The 16,524-nt window shown below is 26.8% G+C and overlaps 3 protein-coding genes across 11 annotated transcripts in view; 1 reads left to right on the top strand and 2 right to left on the bottom strand.

The window, feature by feature from the left end:
- Positions 1-2,369: 2,369 nt before the first annotated feature.
- Positions 2,370-8,143, top strand: SamDC (S-adenosylmethionine decarboxylase). 3 transcript variants are annotated; one of them, XM_075820087.1, is made up of 6 exons: positions 2,370-2,545; positions 3,824-3,962; positions 4,051-5,005; positions 5,162-5,372; positions 5,474-5,908; positions 5,999-8,143. In XM_075820087.1, the coding sequence occupies exons 3-6, from the start codon at positions 4,578-4,580 to the stop codon at positions 6,446-6,448; spliced, it is 1,524 nt and encodes a 507-aa protein (XP_075676202.1). In that variant the 5' UTR covers positions 2,370-2,545; positions 3,824-3,962; positions 4,051-4,577; the 3' UTR covers positions 6,449-8,143. The 3 variants fall into 3 exon arrangements, with proteins under 3 accessions (XP_075676202.1, XP_075676203.1, XP_075676204.1); XM_075820088.1 differs by lacking the exon at positions 2,370-2,545 and adding an exon at positions 2,920-3,036; XM_075820089.1 differs by lacking the exon at positions 2,370-2,545 and adding an exon at positions 3,492-3,661.
- LOC113789839 (citramalyl-CoA lyase, mitochondrial-like) lies at positions 7,991-9,361 on the bottom strand. Its single transcript, XM_027339429.2, has 2 exons — positions 8,999-9,361; positions 7,991-8,919 (listed from the first exon to the last, which is right to left on the bottom strand). Exons 1-2 carry the CDS (start codon positions 9,251-9,253, stop codon positions 8,134-8,136), a joined length of 1,041 nt encoding a protein of 346 aa, XP_027195230.2. The 5' UTR covers positions 9,254-9,361; the 3' UTR covers positions 7,991-8,133.
- A 114-nt stretch (positions 9,362-9,475) lies between these two features.
- The window catches only part of LOC142645024 (uncharacterized), a 48,890-nt gene continuing 41,841 nt past the window's right edge, over positions 9,476-16,524 (bottom strand). For 3 of the 7 annotated variants that reach the window (XM_075820080.1, XM_075820083.1, XM_075820081.1), the window contains exons 2-4: positions 14,370-14,730; positions 12,114-14,221; positions 9,476-12,026 (exon numbers count right to left, since the gene is read on the bottom strand). In XM_075820080.1, coding sequence (XP_075676195.1) covers positions 10,561-12,026; positions 12,114-13,908 — 3,261 coding nt within the window. In that variant the 5' untranslated portion in view covers positions 13,909-14,221; positions 14,370-14,730 and the 3' untranslated portion in view covers positions 9,476-10,560. Of the gene's footprint in view, positions 12,027-12,113; positions 14,222-14,369; positions 14,731-14,949; positions 15,052-15,104; positions 15,147-15,182; positions 15,381-15,447; positions 15,670-16,524 lie in introns of those variants that run through there. The other 4 variants (XM_075820082.1, XM_075820084.1, XM_075820086.1 and 1 more) reach the window with 4 other exon arrangements.

Raw genomic sequence — 16,524 nt, 5'->3', positions numbered from 1 at the left:
ACTTTACTTTTCTCTTATTATCATTATAATTATTACAATTTGAAGGATAATAATAATAATTGATGTGTAATATGTGTTTTTACTGATTTTCATTAAATAATGATTTTCCATTGATTTCATTCAGTTTCATTTGGAAACAACAACAACAACAACAAAAGAATTGATCCAAATTATAAACCTGGAAAGAAAAGAATATGGGAAAAAAGAAAAATAAGGGCAGTAAGTCGCTATCATCATCGTGATCATCGGGTGATATTTACCGAAGTTATTGATGATACTGCTGCAACCGAAAAAAAAGCAGCAGCATCATCATCAGTTAATTGTAATTCCCGTACACGATTTTCATATATTGAATTCTATGATAATAATGATAATATAGACTTATACAATGATAGAAATTTCTAGAATATTAAGATTATAAGTAAACTTCTATAGAAGTAAACTTTTTTTTTATATAAAAAAAAGGATTCGGCGTAATTCTATGTTGTAGTCGTTATATTTCGCGCATCATCATCATCATCGTTGATATTCTATTAGGCTTTTTTTTTCATTACAATATAAAGAATAACTGAAGAATTCATTTAAAATTATGTCATGCGCAAATCATCATCAGAAGAAGAATAATAAGAAAAGAAAAAAATATATACGGTAATTTTGTCGAACGACCCATATATAAATAACCCGTATAAATATATCACCAATAACAACAACAACAACAACAACAACAAACAACAACAACAATTTTTTAATAATAATATTGACATGAATTTGATGATGACGACATTTATTCATCATCATCATTATGATGATCATCGACAATATCAATGATTGTTGTTTTTTCTTTTCTTCTTTTTCGTTTGTCATTTTGCTTTGAATTGAAATGAATGAATTGAATTGAATTGAAGACGCGGCAATGACGAATTTATTTTTTCAATTTTAATTACGTTTTTGTATTTTGTATTTTGTCATTCTCTCTCTCTCTCTCTCTCTCTCTCTCATTGTATCTCGATATTATTTAAATAATCAAAACAGAAAAAAAAGATTGAATTTCTGTCTCTTGTTTTGTTTTGATTTCCATTTCCAAAACAAAACAAAACAAAATATGTTTTTCATTTGAATGAATTTGTTTTGAATTTTGCAGAAAAAAAAGATCAAATCAAATTATTGAACAGAGAAGAGACACAAGTCAAGTTTTGCCTGTTTTTTGTTTTGTTTAATTTGAAAAATTAGATCATCATCATCATCATAATGATGATGATCATTTTGATTATCGATTGATCAACATTAAGCTCATTAATATTATGTGATTCAAGCAAAACAAAACGAAACGATAAAAAAAAATTCATCTAATGATCATCATTACAAAGAAATATGTCAAATTTTTTTTTTGGTTAATGTTGTAATTATTAAACCAGAAAAAAAATTACATTTGTAAAAATTCCAATTATTTTTTTTTTCTCTCTTGTTTGACCTTTTTTTTCTTCTTTCAATTTGACTTTTATCATTTATATTTTTGTCAAATTTTTTCCTGTGAATAATATATTATGATTTCAATTGAACCGATTCATCAACAACAGCAAAACAAAAAAAATGGTAATAAAAACCAAATAGAATATAGTTTGCATCAAATCATTATATTCGATCATCACAAACCGATAAATCAATCAATCCGATTGTCATCGAAATCATCTTGTCAATCTGATCAATAATAATAATTATGCAAAGCAATTGAAACACACATATAATGATCATCATTAACATCTTTGTTTGAAGAAGCAAATTAATTTGCAATAAATTTTATAAATTATCATTACAAATACAATTACAATAATTGAAGAAAAAGAAACCTAAAAGAACAGATTTCGAAATTTATCAATCAAAAAATTTGAAGATTTTTTTTCTGTTTCAAAGAAAAAAGTTCAATATTAAATTACCCTGCATGTACCCGTTGTTAATAAAAATCGAAGGTCATCAGCCACCATCACCATCGCCACCACCACCACCATCACCTCCACCACCACCTCCTCCAACATCATCATCATTATCATCGGGTGATAAAAGGTTATCAAAGGCCTTTAACATCATATTTTCCTTTTTTCCTTCCTATTCATCATCATCATCATTATCATTATCATCGCTATATCGATTTAATCATCATCCATTACATTATTATTATTATTATTATTGGTCATATAATCAATCAATCGATATACCATTTTTATTGAATATAAAAATTTCAATTCGTAAAAGATCAAAAAAGAAAACTAATCACGGTAGTGATAAAAGTACAACAACTGTACCGGCTATTCATGAACTTAAACATAGCTGAAAACGATATTCATTTATTCATTCATTTTTGGATTCAACCAAAAGTATTTGCAAATAAATAAATAAATAAAATCTTCTTCTTCTTCTTCGAAAAAAATCAGTGTTCATCTTTCCTTGTCTTTCTACTTCTTCATCATCATTATCTTGTTGAAAACTAAAATCAATTAATCGATGAAATTAGCCAAAAAACAAAACAAATATCCTGCCTTCATTGATGGTAAGTGATTTGCTATTCGAAAAACAATAATTCAAAACCAAAAACACTTTAAATCAAATCAAATCATTGATTGATTGAATAATTAATGAACTTTGTCATTTTTTTTGAGAATTTCGAAGTTAAATTCAAATTTACTATTTAAATTAGGGATAGATTTTCATTTTCAAATTGCAGATTGCATTTTTTGTTTCTCTCTCTCTCTCTCTCTCTCTCTCTCTCTCTCTCTCTCTCTCTCTCTCTCTCTCTCTCTCTCTCTCTCTCTCTCTCTCTCTCTCTCTCTCTCTCTCTCTCATCATTTTATTTTCGAGTTTTGTTTTGACCTTTGATTTGTTCTAGTTTGAATCATATTTCCTAAAAAATTTCATCATTTGCACTATTCTTTGTCTGAGTGTGTTTGTGTGTGGAAACAAAAACCAACCAAATAGAAGAACAAAATTTGAACAAAATTTCTCAATGTGACCGCATATTTGGTCTATGTGTGTGTGTGTGTGGTAAGTGTTTATATGATTGATGAAAATTTAAATGAAAAAAAAAGAAAAAAATCACTTGTTGACTGCCTGAATCGATTGATTGATTGATTGAAGTCTGTCATTTGTTTCTACAATTGATATCTTATCCAAAAAGAAAAAAATTTCTTTCCCTCTTCTTTTGCAATACCCAAGAAGAAGAAGAAAGAAAAAATCTTCAAGAAAATCATCAATTCGATTTGGTTATGATGATGAAGAACACAGTAGCTTTTTATAATGATCGATGGACGATGATGATGAAATTTTGTAGAACGAGCGGAAAAAAATTATCAATTTTTTTTCTTTTCAAATAGGATTACTGTATCCCACTGAATATTACTGTATTGTATTACTACAAAGGGATATCGAATCATATTTTGGCTAGCTGTTTATTTCGTTTACACACACTTTGAAAATCTATTTAAACAATATTTTTTTTCCCAATTATAATCATATATATCAAAATTAGATGGAATGATCTGAAAAACTTACACACACACACAAATTGACTGCTTATTTTTGATTATAATCAAATTTTTATTCATTAAATTTCAACACGATTATTGATCCCTTTCGGATGATTAATGTTATTATTATATCATCAATAAAAGTATAAAAAGATTCATAATTAAAGTCAATCATTTTATTTTCCTCATTGAATAATAATTGCAAAAAAAAGAAAAAAAATTTCTTATATTTCAATCAATTTATTCAGATGACCAATCTGTCTGTCTTTTAACTGATTTTTTTCTTTTTCTTCAATATTTTCTAGCATTTGAAAATCACCAAACTCATCAAAAACTCACAAAGAGATTTTTTTTTTTCGTTGTTGATGTTGATATAAATTGAATGATAAATCAATTTATTATTGTTGTTTTTTGATTGACAAAATCTTTCCTTAGGAAAAAAAGGTAAGTAAAATCCAGCCATTATCATTATCATCTTTGATGTTTCTTCTTCTATTTTAATGATACAATTTTTTTTCTTCTCTTCCTAAAGGCATCTTATTATTATTATTATTAATAATTTCTTCCTAAACACAAAACAGAAAAAAACAAAATATTTTTCATTCCATTACTCTATTGATGATTATTATTTTCATTACAAATTTTTATAAATTTGTTATTAATTTGATTGAAAAAATAATAATATTTTTTCTTTGTTTTCAAATTTCTTTTTTCTTCTGTTGTTTCCAATTGTTGTGTTTTTAAAAAACAAGCTTCTTTTTTTTTGTTGCTGGCTCAATATTGATTTATAAATTGTTTTTGAGAGTAAAGAAAATAATTATTTTGTCTCTCCACTTATGAACTTTTAAAACAAAACAAAACAAAAAAATTCACAAAATCAAACGATCGAAAATTGCGATAATATTATTGACACATTCGTATAGCCAAATCAAGCTTGTTGAAAAATTGTTTTTGTTAATATTTTTTTTGAAAAGAAAGAATCTATATATATTTTGTTTGTTAAATACACACACACACACAAAAACTAGAAAACAAAAAAAAAACAAAACTAGAAAAAAGATGTATAAAGTTGATTTAAATGATACAATGGATAGCGATAGCTATCAATTATCACCAGATTCATCACCATATCAATCATTCAATGATGATACTGATTCAACACAATCACCTGAAATTATATTTTCAACATCATCGGATGAAAATTCTGTTATTGATGAAAATATTGATAATAAAATGATAACAATAACAATTGATGGTGAAATTGCTGGTATTGTTGCCGGTGGTGGTAATGATATTGATAATCATGGCAATCAAAATGTTGTATTGGCTAATAATAATTCCGGTACAAATATCTCGGCATCAACTAGTAATAATGGTGGCAGTGATAATGGTGGTGGACATTTTTTTGAAGGTGCCGAAAAACGTTTAGCCATTTATTTTAAAGAAGATTCATCGAATAAAGTTCTTGATCTACGTAAATTAACCAGGTAAGTTAATTTTTCTGTAAATTTCTTAATTGCTTTGCTTCTGATTTTGTTGTTTTTTTTTGTTTTAAATTGGAAATCAATTAATTTTCTCTATTTCCCTTTTTTTTGCACTGATTGGCTTTATTTTACGCAAAATGATAATAATAATAATGCTAGATCTCAATGGAAAAACATACTTGATCTTGTTCATTGTCAAATATTGAATATAAAAAGCAATGAACATTTTGATGCATATTTACTAAGTGAAAGTTCATTATTTGTAAGTAAACGTAGCTTCATATTGAAAACATGCGGCTCGACTACTTTGCTTCATTGTTTGGATTTAATTTTGGAATATGTTTATAAAATTGGTTTCGATACTATTGAGGTTTGTTTAATGTTTTTTTTTAAATTATTATTATTATATTTAGATAATAAACATTCAATTTTTAAATTTATTTTAACGATAATTTTTTGTTCAATAAATAGGATGTATTCTATTCACATAAAAATCTATTGCTACCATCATTACAAAGATTACCACATAATTCATTTTTAAAAGAAAGTGAATATTTGGATAAAGCATTTAATGGCCATTCACATTTATTTGGCCATATTAATGCTGATCGTTGGTATCTTTATCTATTGGATTATCGTCCTGAATTAGATTGTAATGATGATCAACAACAACAACAACAACAACATCCAAATCAATTAATAAATCGTAATGAATTTTTTAAATTTGAAATGATTATGGAAGAATTAGATGAAGATGTTATGCAATTATTTTTTAATGATCCGGACATGCCGATTACTGCAGCTCAGGTAACAAGAAAATCTGGTATTGACAGTATTATTCCCGGTATGGTTATCGATGATTATCTTTTTTCACCATGTGGTTATTCAATGAATGGTCTACTTTCGGTATGTTTTTTTTCAATATTTTACATTGTGGTTTGTTTTTCTGAATACCAATCAAAATTATCAATTTATTTATATCATATAAATAAATAGGAATATTATATGACAATACATATTACACCGGAACAAGAATTTTCATATGTTTCAGTTGAAATGAATGTACCACAAAAAAGCTATATATCATTTATGGCCAAAGTGATTGATGTTTTTAAACCTGGAAAATTTATGCTCAATTTGTTTGTGCCTAGTATCAATAATTTACGTTCAAAACAACAACAACAATTCAATGATTCAATGATGATCATGGATGATGGTATTGGTATTGGTTTGGGTAAAAATTATGTTAATGTTGGTAATGATCGACAAAAAATAAAATCATCAAATCAATGTTTATTTGAAACAATGCAAATGCATGGATTAGTTATGTATGAAGCATTATCTTGTGTATCAATTGGACAATATCGTCGTTGTGATTTTCAAATGGCTCAAACTGAACATTTGGATATTATCTATGCTCGATTTGTAAGCGAAGGTATTAGCTGAAGCTTACTGCAATGGTATATTTGTGCATTTTTTTGTGGCTAGCGTTTGCCTCCTTTCCTTTAGTTTTTTTTTAAATCACAGCTATTTTTATTTTATTCTCTCTCTCTCTCTCTCTCTCTCTCTCTTGCTCTCTCTCTCACACACTCATTCATTCATTCATTTATTCACTTACTTTTAACAATTTAATCCAGAAAAATTTAATTAACTTCATAATTCGGTAACATTTTTTTTTTGCTTTTCTTAATCAATTATCTCGGTGGATGTGGTTTTTCTTTTTTTTTTTCTTCCAATTATCCACTGCCAATACCTTTTTTTCTGAACAAAAAAGTGTTTGGCAATAATCAATATATTTTTGAATTATCGATAATAAGTGTGTGCGCTCAACAACAATTCTTTTCTCTGTGATCAGCATGATCAAAGAATTTGCTATTTTCGTTTTTATTTCTTCATTTTGTTTGTTTGTTGTGCTTTTTTTTTCTCTCTCATAAGAATAACATAGATGCGCTAATCATTTTCATCGAAAAAAAAACAAAACAAAAACATTCAATCATAATCATAATCTTTATTGTTTTCTTGATTGCATAATTTGATCGCACTAAACAAAAATCCTATCCATTTCGATTTTTGATTTTTGTTTTGTTTTGTTGTTAGTTTTCCTCTCTAAGATAGTAATTCGTTTTTTTTTCTTCACATTTAAACATTATGATGAAATTTCCGGTTGTGTTTTTAATCGGTTTCATTTCGTTTTTTCTTTCTTCTCACTCAAAACACACGCATCATAATTTTATCAACAAACATTGATCAGCTTTTCTTCGGTTGTTGTTGGCTACAAAAAAAAATTAAATAAATAAACAACCGAATGGAAATAGCCATCATCATCATCATCATTAAGACTTTGAACTTTTGTTTTTCATTTCAATTTTTTTTTTGATTTTTGATCTTTTAGCTCATATGGTTTTTTTTTGTTTTCTGATATGTCTGATGATTTCATTCATTACATTTTTTTCTGTTTCATTTCTTTTCCCTCACAGTTTCAATGCAATAACAGCCAAGTTTTTTTTCCATTTCATTTAACTTTGGAATTTAAACCATTCATTCATTAATAATAATAATAATGATTCGAATCGATCAACCTTTGATCGATTGATTAACAATGATCAATAATTAATGTTGAACATTGATTTTTTTAGATTGTTGCTAGGTCATAAAAAACAAACATCAAACATCAAATATCAAATACACAAACACACACGAAAAAAAATTTCATCTGAAAAATTGAGAGTAAGAGAAATCAAAAATCAAATATCAAACATCAAACATCAAATCAAAAATGCTGTGATTTAAATTATATATTGGAAAGGAGGTGAATCGCTATTGTGTGCACACAAAAAAAAATTTGTTGCAAACGCACACCTACACCCATACACCATACACCCACATCCACCACCCGCACCATATTTTCAATCATCAATCAATATTCAATCAATAAAATCTGTCTGCTTTTTTCTTCAAAATTCACAAACAAAATTTTCACAAAAAAAACACAAAGACAATATATAATTTTTAATATAAATGGATTTAATTTTTAAAAATTTGTTTTCTGATTACAAAAAAAAAAATTATAATTATAATTATAAATGTTATCCATAAGAATAATAATAAAATTTTTCGTTTTTTTTTTTTGTTTAAGCTTTACCAATTTGTTTGGCAATATTTATAACATTATATGCTTGTTTTAATAAAGGCATATCAATCATTTGTCCATGATAAACAAATGCACCACGACCATCTTGTTGTGCTTGTTCAAATTCTCTAATTAAACCTTTAGCCCATTCAATTTTTTTATCCGATGGTCGATATGCTTCTTGTATTATTGGAATTTGATCTGGATGTATACATTGTTTACCGGTAAAACCCATTGATACACCTTCTTCGGATTGTCGTTTTAATCCATCAAGATCACGAAAATTAATATAAACAGAATCGATTGCTTGTAAATTTAATGATTTACAAACAAGTATCACATGTTGTCTTGCCATTAGTACTTCTTTACCTTCATCGGATCGTGTTGCACCGATATTAGCACAAAAATCATCCGATCCAAATACGATACCGGCAAAATGCATATTGTTCAATGTTTTACACATATCGATCGTATGTTTAGCAATATCACGTAAATCTAACAGACCGATAGCTGATTCAACATATGTAATCAAATCGATTGGATGTTTTAATCGTTCATTAATTTTGGATTTTTTAAAATATTCAATAAAATCATCGATATTTGTTTTGGTATCAACTTTTGGTAATAGAATTGTACGTGGAATGATTTTACCAGAAAATATTATTTCTAAATCTTCATAGGCAATACCAGAATCCATTGAATTAATACGAACACTTAATTTTTTCCATAATAATTCATTTGATCCATATTGATTTAATATATTTAATATTGTTTTTCTTGCATCATCCTTTAATAAATTGATTTTTTTTATCATCATTATTATTATTAGATAATTATTATTATTTAATAAAAATAAAAATACATACTTTACTTTTTACAGCAACACCATCTTCACAATCCAAAACAATTGAATCAATTTTTTCAAATGATTTTATTGCTTTATCAATTTTACGTTGATCATTACCTGGAACATAAAGTATTGCACGTCGTAATAATGTTTGTGATAATGAATTTAAATCGATCGATGATGATGATGATGATGATTGCGATCGAATTATCGATCGATTCAAAAAATTTTTCATTAAAAATGTGGATAAAAACGATATTCTTGATCGAATCATTTTTTGTTTTTCTCTTGTTGAAAAATTCTTTTTCACCAAAAATAAAAATCATATGATTTTGTTCCGTCAAAAAATATTCATCAAAATCGAATAAACAAAACAAAAAATCATTCGTTTCTTAGTCGTCAGATGGCGATCTAATGCCAAAATTGGATTTTTTTCAAAAAAAATAGGAACCAAGTTTTATTGCAAAAAAAAATTAATCAAATTTTATTTATACCGTATATCATTTCGAAGCAATAAACAAGAGAAAATAAAACGAGTAAAATATAGACATAGAGAAAAATTTGTGTTCAACAAAAATTGAATATTGTGAATCATCATCATCATCCATAATAATAATCAAAATAAAAATCAATAATAATAGATCATCATTGAATCAGACAGATTTTTCACAACAAAAAAACAACAACAACAACGACAATATTATGATGATAATAACAGAACAGAAACAGCAGCAACAATAACGGAAGAACCAAGAAAAAAAAATCAATTACAGGGCAAAATTTGATAATTAATAAAAAACAAAATGTTAATGATTAAATCATCATCATTCATCAATAATATTTGATTACAATAATTGATTGATTGATTGAAAATAAATCTTAATTATATAGTATTATTATTATTATTACATCAACATTATAGATTATAATTCGTTTTAGAATAATAATTATTCAAATTTTATTTTTTTCTGAAAAAAAATGAACAAAATTAAAATTTTCTCCCTTCCTGCTTCGGTGGGGTTAAATTAATGAAATTAGATTTTGAAAAAAAAAGAAAAAAAAAATTGAATAACATGGCAGGCAATAGATATGGACCGACAATTTGTTATTAGCAACAACAAAATAGGGGAAAAAGTTATTATTGCTTAAAGATGTTTTTTTTTTTTTGTGTGTGGGTGGGTGAATGTATGAACCGTGAAAAAAAAAGATGATCGATGGCAAAAAAAAAAATTTTGAAGGAAAAAAATTGTTTCTTATTTCGGTTTCTTATATATATAGGGTTTGGTATGAATGTCAATTGAATCAATCAATTTTTTTATGTGTCTTTGGCTTTGGCTTGATAAGAGCTAAAACTTTTTCTTTTAACTTGAGAAATGAAAAAAAAATGAAACTTCTTTGGTTTGGTTTGGTTTGGTTTCAACATCATCAATAAGAAAAATATAGGATTGGTCGAATGATGATAAAAAAAAATTTTATGCTTGTAAAACGTTATATATAGAGTGTGTGTGTGTTTTGATCAAGTTAATTTACAACAAATTTAATTTAATTTAATTTAATTTTTCGTTAATGAAATAACAAAATTTATTCGTTTGATAAATTTTTTAATTTTGTTGTCGATGATGATATTGTTATTGTTGAATGAAATGAATTTTTTATTGTTTGATTTTTATTATTATTTGTTGTTGTTGTTCTCGTTGTTGTTGTTGTTGTTGTTGTTGCGGTCATTGTCATTAATTTAAATAATGATAAACGATCTATTAGGCTTTTTTGGTGTATAAAATTTAACATCATAACACGTATTGTTGTCATAAATTCTAATACAAACAAACAAATTGTTGACCATTGAGCTGTTAATATTGATTCTGTTTGTTTTTCATTATTCTGATTATTATTATTATTCATAATTATTGATGTTAGGCCATATTTTTCATTTAAATTATTTTGATTATATAATGATTGTTGATCAATAGTATCAATTGATTGATGATTATTTAAATAATAATTATAATTATCATTATCATTGTTAACACCATTGATCCATTCAAATTTTGATAATTTTTTTGATAAAGGCAATTGTTGTTGTTGTTGTTGATAAAAATAATTATTATTTTGTTGATTATAATCATATTGATTTTTATTATTCTGATCATTTGATTCTTTATTCCATTCATTTATTGTATTTGGCCATTTTTTCTGTTGTTGTTGTTGTTGATTATGATAATGATGATGATACGGAAGCTCTTTCATCAATAACTGCCATTCATTATCATTATCATTATTAGAAGAAGAAGAAGATGATGATGAAGAAGGATTAATAGCAATAACAGTATGATCATCGTGTTGATTATTGAAAATGTTTTGATTGTTGAAAATATTATAATTATTATTATTTTTATAATAATAAAAATCATCAATAGCTGTTGACATTGCTGATGATGATGATTGTTGTGTTGGATTACTACCAGTACCTTCATAACTATAACTATTACTAAATGTTGGTTTACGTTGTCCACATCCAATATGATTTGGATGTGATGATGTATTTGTCAATAATGATGTTGATGATGATGGAGGTGGTGGTGGTGGTGGTGGACCACGATTATGATGATGATGATGTCTATGATGTTGATGATGATTACATTCTAATCTTGTTTGATTTGGTGTATGATTATATTGTACAATTCTTGGTGATGTAATTGAACCAGAACGAAATCTTGATGATCGTCGACAACAAGAAAAACAACAACAAATCATACAACACCAATTATTTTGCCAATCACCAGTTTCATCATCATGACAGGAACTATTCGAACAAACACAAAGGCCAAAAAAACCAATAATAAATAATATTAATAATGAACCCATTATTGTTAATGATTGCCATCCAAATATTGTATCCCAAACACATTTCCTTCGTACACGACGAAATGAATATGGTGCAACACCTAATGGATCTTTATCAATTCTAACCCATTTTAATGAGATTTGTACTTCACCAGCATAACGACGTTTATTCTGATTATAATGCACATCACGAAGTGTTTTACCTATTATTTTTTTTTTGTACAAAATCAAATAAATTGATTAATAATTATCAATTTTTTCTGGTTAAAACAATAGAATAAAATACTTACTCCAAATATGATTACATTCATATGATTGTGGATTGCCAAATGTTCCAAGATCAAATGATACACTTAGATTTGTACAAATATCATTATCTCTCATCTGATATCGATTATTAATCGAATCTTTATCAATAATTTGAAGGCACTCAATATAAGCTACATGAAATTCAATCACAGAACCAACCACATGAAAACCGGCACTCAATAATCGATTACTACGTTCAATCATTGTTCGACTAGATAATGCTTCCGTTGCCGATGATGATAATAATAAAGGCAATGATGATGATGGTAACATTGTTTTTGTTGATGATGATGATGATGATGATAATCGAAGTTTCTTTATTTCTTGACTATTAACATTAAAATCATTTGATTTTGAATCATCATTATCATTTTGGCCCGTATAATCCATTCCTAAAAGATCGACTGATAATGGTTCAGGCTTTTGTTGTTGTATATCATCAACATCAAAACCTTCAGCCGATGCACTACTACTGGCTAAATTGATAAAATTATCTGTATCATCATCATCGTCATCGTCAAGAAAATCATCATCAATTATTTCTGCACCGCCACCACCACCATCATCATCATCATTATCATTATTATTATTATTATCAGTATTATTATTATCATCTGTTTCCAAAACAATCTCTTTTTCATCATGTTGTGAAAATTTCCAAAATATATTACGTGAATTTCTTTCACAATTGGCACGTCTTCCAAGTGATTCTTCGGGTGAAACTGAAAATATACCACCACGAAATGTTGTATTAGCTGGTCGTATACGTATTATACCAGAAAATGCAGCTAATAAACAAACAGAATTATCATGAAATCTATCATTAATCCAATAATTTGGATTTGCTGTCCATGGTTCAAGATAATGTTGCCATATACTATTATTATAAATATTTTTTCCTAAAAAACCACCATTAATAATATTACTTCGTTTTCTACCGAAAAGACTATTTCGTTTATTACGATCCATTGTTGAAAATGAAACAGTTGATGATAATGATGACCATGTTGGCCACCAATGATTTTCATTATTTTCATAATCATTATTATCATCAATATCATCACCATTATTATTATCATCATCATCATTATTATGATGATTATTGAAATCATATTCATTAACATTAGGCGTTACTATCACTTGTTGTTGTTGTTGTTGTTGATCATTCTTATTATTTAATTTAAATATGGAAGATTTTGATGATAATGAAGATGATGTAGATTTTGTTGTAAATATGATCGATGTCAAAGTTTGATTGTCAGATGATGATGATGATGATGATAATTGAGATATTTGTGGTAATAATAATTTTGGATTTATTGTTGATGATTTATTAATAGCAAGAATATTTGTTTGTTTATTGTTGGCAGTCAATATTGTTGTTGTTGGTATGATCGATGTTGTTGTTGTTGTTGTTGTTGTTGTCACCGTTTTTGTTGTTGTTGTTATCGTTGTATGTGTATAAGATGATGGCGTCAAAATGCCAATCATAATAATCAAGGCCATATACAATGATGATGATGATGATGATGATAACGATGATGGCCATTCAAAAAATCGATAATGTTTATTACTTTTATCATTAACATTATTTCTCACTGATGATGATGATGATGGCACAAAAATTATTACAGATAAATCATTTTGTCCAATCGATAGGGTTGATGTCCTCTTTTTTTTTCTTTTTGCCGTTGTTGTTGTTGTTGTCTTCCTCGTCTTTGTCGTTGCCCTTGTTGTTGTTGTTTTAGTTGTTCGATTCGCTGATGATGAACACATCGCGTTTGTTCAAGTGATGACGATGATGATGATCCAAAAGAATTTCCAGAATTCATCAGAATAGAATGTTATTTTTAGTTTGTTTTTCGTTATTATTATTATTGTTGTTGTTTTGATTTCCGCATAGTTATTGAAAATGAATTTTTTTTTTCGTTGGTTGTTGTTGTAATTGTTATAGCTTGTTTTATAATTGATTGATTGATTGATTGATCGATTGTTTTAATTGATTTTTTTTTCTTTGGTTCGCTTGAATGATGAAAATAATCAAATAATTAATTCAATTTTGATTGATACAAAATATTTGTCCTTTCTGCTGTTGTTGAAAACAACAAAAAAAAACAAATAAAAAAAAGAGAAAAATTAATTAATAATTTGGCAGCTAATTTGTCAATCAATATTTGATTATTATGCTTTTTTTGGTTTTTTCGCATTTCAAATAATAATGATTTCTGGATACTTACCATTAAAATAAGACAATGTTGTCGATATGTTTGTGATTGTAGGATAAATTTGTTTGTTTGGTTTGATGATAAACAAAGTGGAAGGATGAATAAAAAAAACGATAACATTCCATTCATCAATATTTAAGATGAACAACAACAAGAATCATTTCAATGATGAAAATTGAACTAAAAACTGAAACTTTTTAAACACGCAATTTAGTCATTGATAATTTTGGTTTTTGAATTCTTTTTTTTGTTGTTGTTGTTTGGATTTAAATTTTATTCGTCGATTTTAACGATGATTTGCCGTTTTGTTTTTTCTGGATTCATCATCATTTGGTTATTTGGTTATCGTTGTTTTTCATTTTCATGGATCGATCTGTCATGTAAAAACAAAACAAAACAAAACAAATGAATGATATATTCACATGGAAAAAAAGCAAAAAAAAAATTCTTGTCAATCATCAATGGATGTTTTCTTCAAACAAATTCTACTAAATTTCAAAGTTTTTTTTTTTGTCATGTTTGGTGACTTTCTTTTCAACAACAAAAAAAAATTTGTCGAAAATATCAAATCAAAGAGAAAACAAAAAATTACAAAGAATATTCATCGATTTTCAAAATAGATCAAGTCAATAAGTCAAGTGTAAAACACACACAAACATTGAATAAAATGATGAATGAATTTCGAATTGAATAATAATAATAATAATAGCCTAAATAGGCCAAAAAAGAAAGAGAAAAAAGAAAAACCTAAGCCACAGAATTTGTGATCAATCATTTCATATTTTTGTTGTTGTTGTTTTGTTTTCATTTTTTTTCGATTATTACCAACAACAACAAGAATAACCGTATGGTAGTATCGATAGTTATGGCAAAAACAGAAAACAAAATCGATATATATTTGGACAACAAGCTTGTCGTTTGTTTGTTTGGTTTGTTTGATTTCACAATGTCACAAACACAATGTTTTTCTTTTCAAAATGACTTGACTTTTTTTTTGTGGGGGGAAAAGAATTTCTTTCATTTCATAACTGAATGAATGAATAAAATGTTCAAATAAACCAAAAAAAAAAACCAAAAGAAGATCAATCACCAAACATATGATGATTATGGCCATACGATGGTCATGAATATGTTTTGTGTGTATGTGTGTATATGGGTGATATAGATAAGAAACATGAAAAAAAGAACCAAAACCAAAAAAAATACTATACTAAATGAATTGGAATGTGACAAATGTTGGTGTGAAACTATTTGGTGGCTATCGGTCAAATGTCAAAAATTATCAACAAAAAAAAAAAGAAAATTTTGCTTCAAAACATGATAATGAAATGAAACAACCAGAACAACAGCTAGAAAAATATTGTCAAACAGGAATGTATAATGGGTGGTCAATATATTTTCATTTGTTTGTTTGTAAATAAATATTTTCTAATCTCAGCATGTGTAAATCAATTAAAATTCTCGATATTTTCAATGATAAGAGCAAGCAACTAGTTGTTTGTTTGTTTGTTGTCATGGAGATTATCAATAAAAAATGTCATTTTCAATATCGTCGACAACAACAATAGTATTTATGTTTAGCACCCATTATCGTTTTGGTGATTCAGGATAATTAATTAAATTTTGAAAACCAAAAAAAAAGCTTGACCCTTTTTTCCTGGTGTGTGCCGGTCTGTTTGATTTGATTTGGGTGAGAATTTTTTTTCCGTGGAATTTTTCTTTTCAAGAAAACCTTGAAAGCATTTGAAATTTGGAATTTCACTTTGTCATTCGATAGGGTCTGAAGACACACACACAATAAGAGAAAACAAAAAAAAAACGAAAATTATCCGGAATTTTTGTTGTCCCGTTTTGTTTCAAACATAATTCACTATACAGAAATGAACGATAATGATAAGTTTGGAATAAATACAAATGCAAAAAAAAAAAAACTGAAATTTTCGTCCAGTTTTTTTTTTTGTCAAAACAACAACAACAACAACAACAGAAACTTGGATTCTTCACCAAAAAAAAAAATGAACATCCCAAACATTGTTATGATCATCATCATCATTTTCTGTCTGAAAAAAATGTCTGCCCAAACAGCAAAGAAGTATCAATTTAAATATTAGATTTAAATCTTTTCAAAAAATAAAATTGGCCCAAATAAAACATAATAATAATACAT

This window comes from Dermatophagoides pteronyssinus, unplaced genomic scaffold, assembly GCF_027571235.1.
Source record: "Dermatophagoides pteronyssinus isolate colony J.1.1.1.1 unplaced genomic scaffold, Derpt_VIB-CSIC_2022.12 sq0005, whole genome shotgun sequence".
Lineage (NCBI taxonomy): Eukaryota > Metazoa > Arthropoda > Arachnida > Sarcoptiformes > Pyroglyphidae > Dermatophagoides > Dermatophagoides pteronyssinus.
This window is presented reverse-complemented; position numbering and strand designations above follow the sequence as displayed.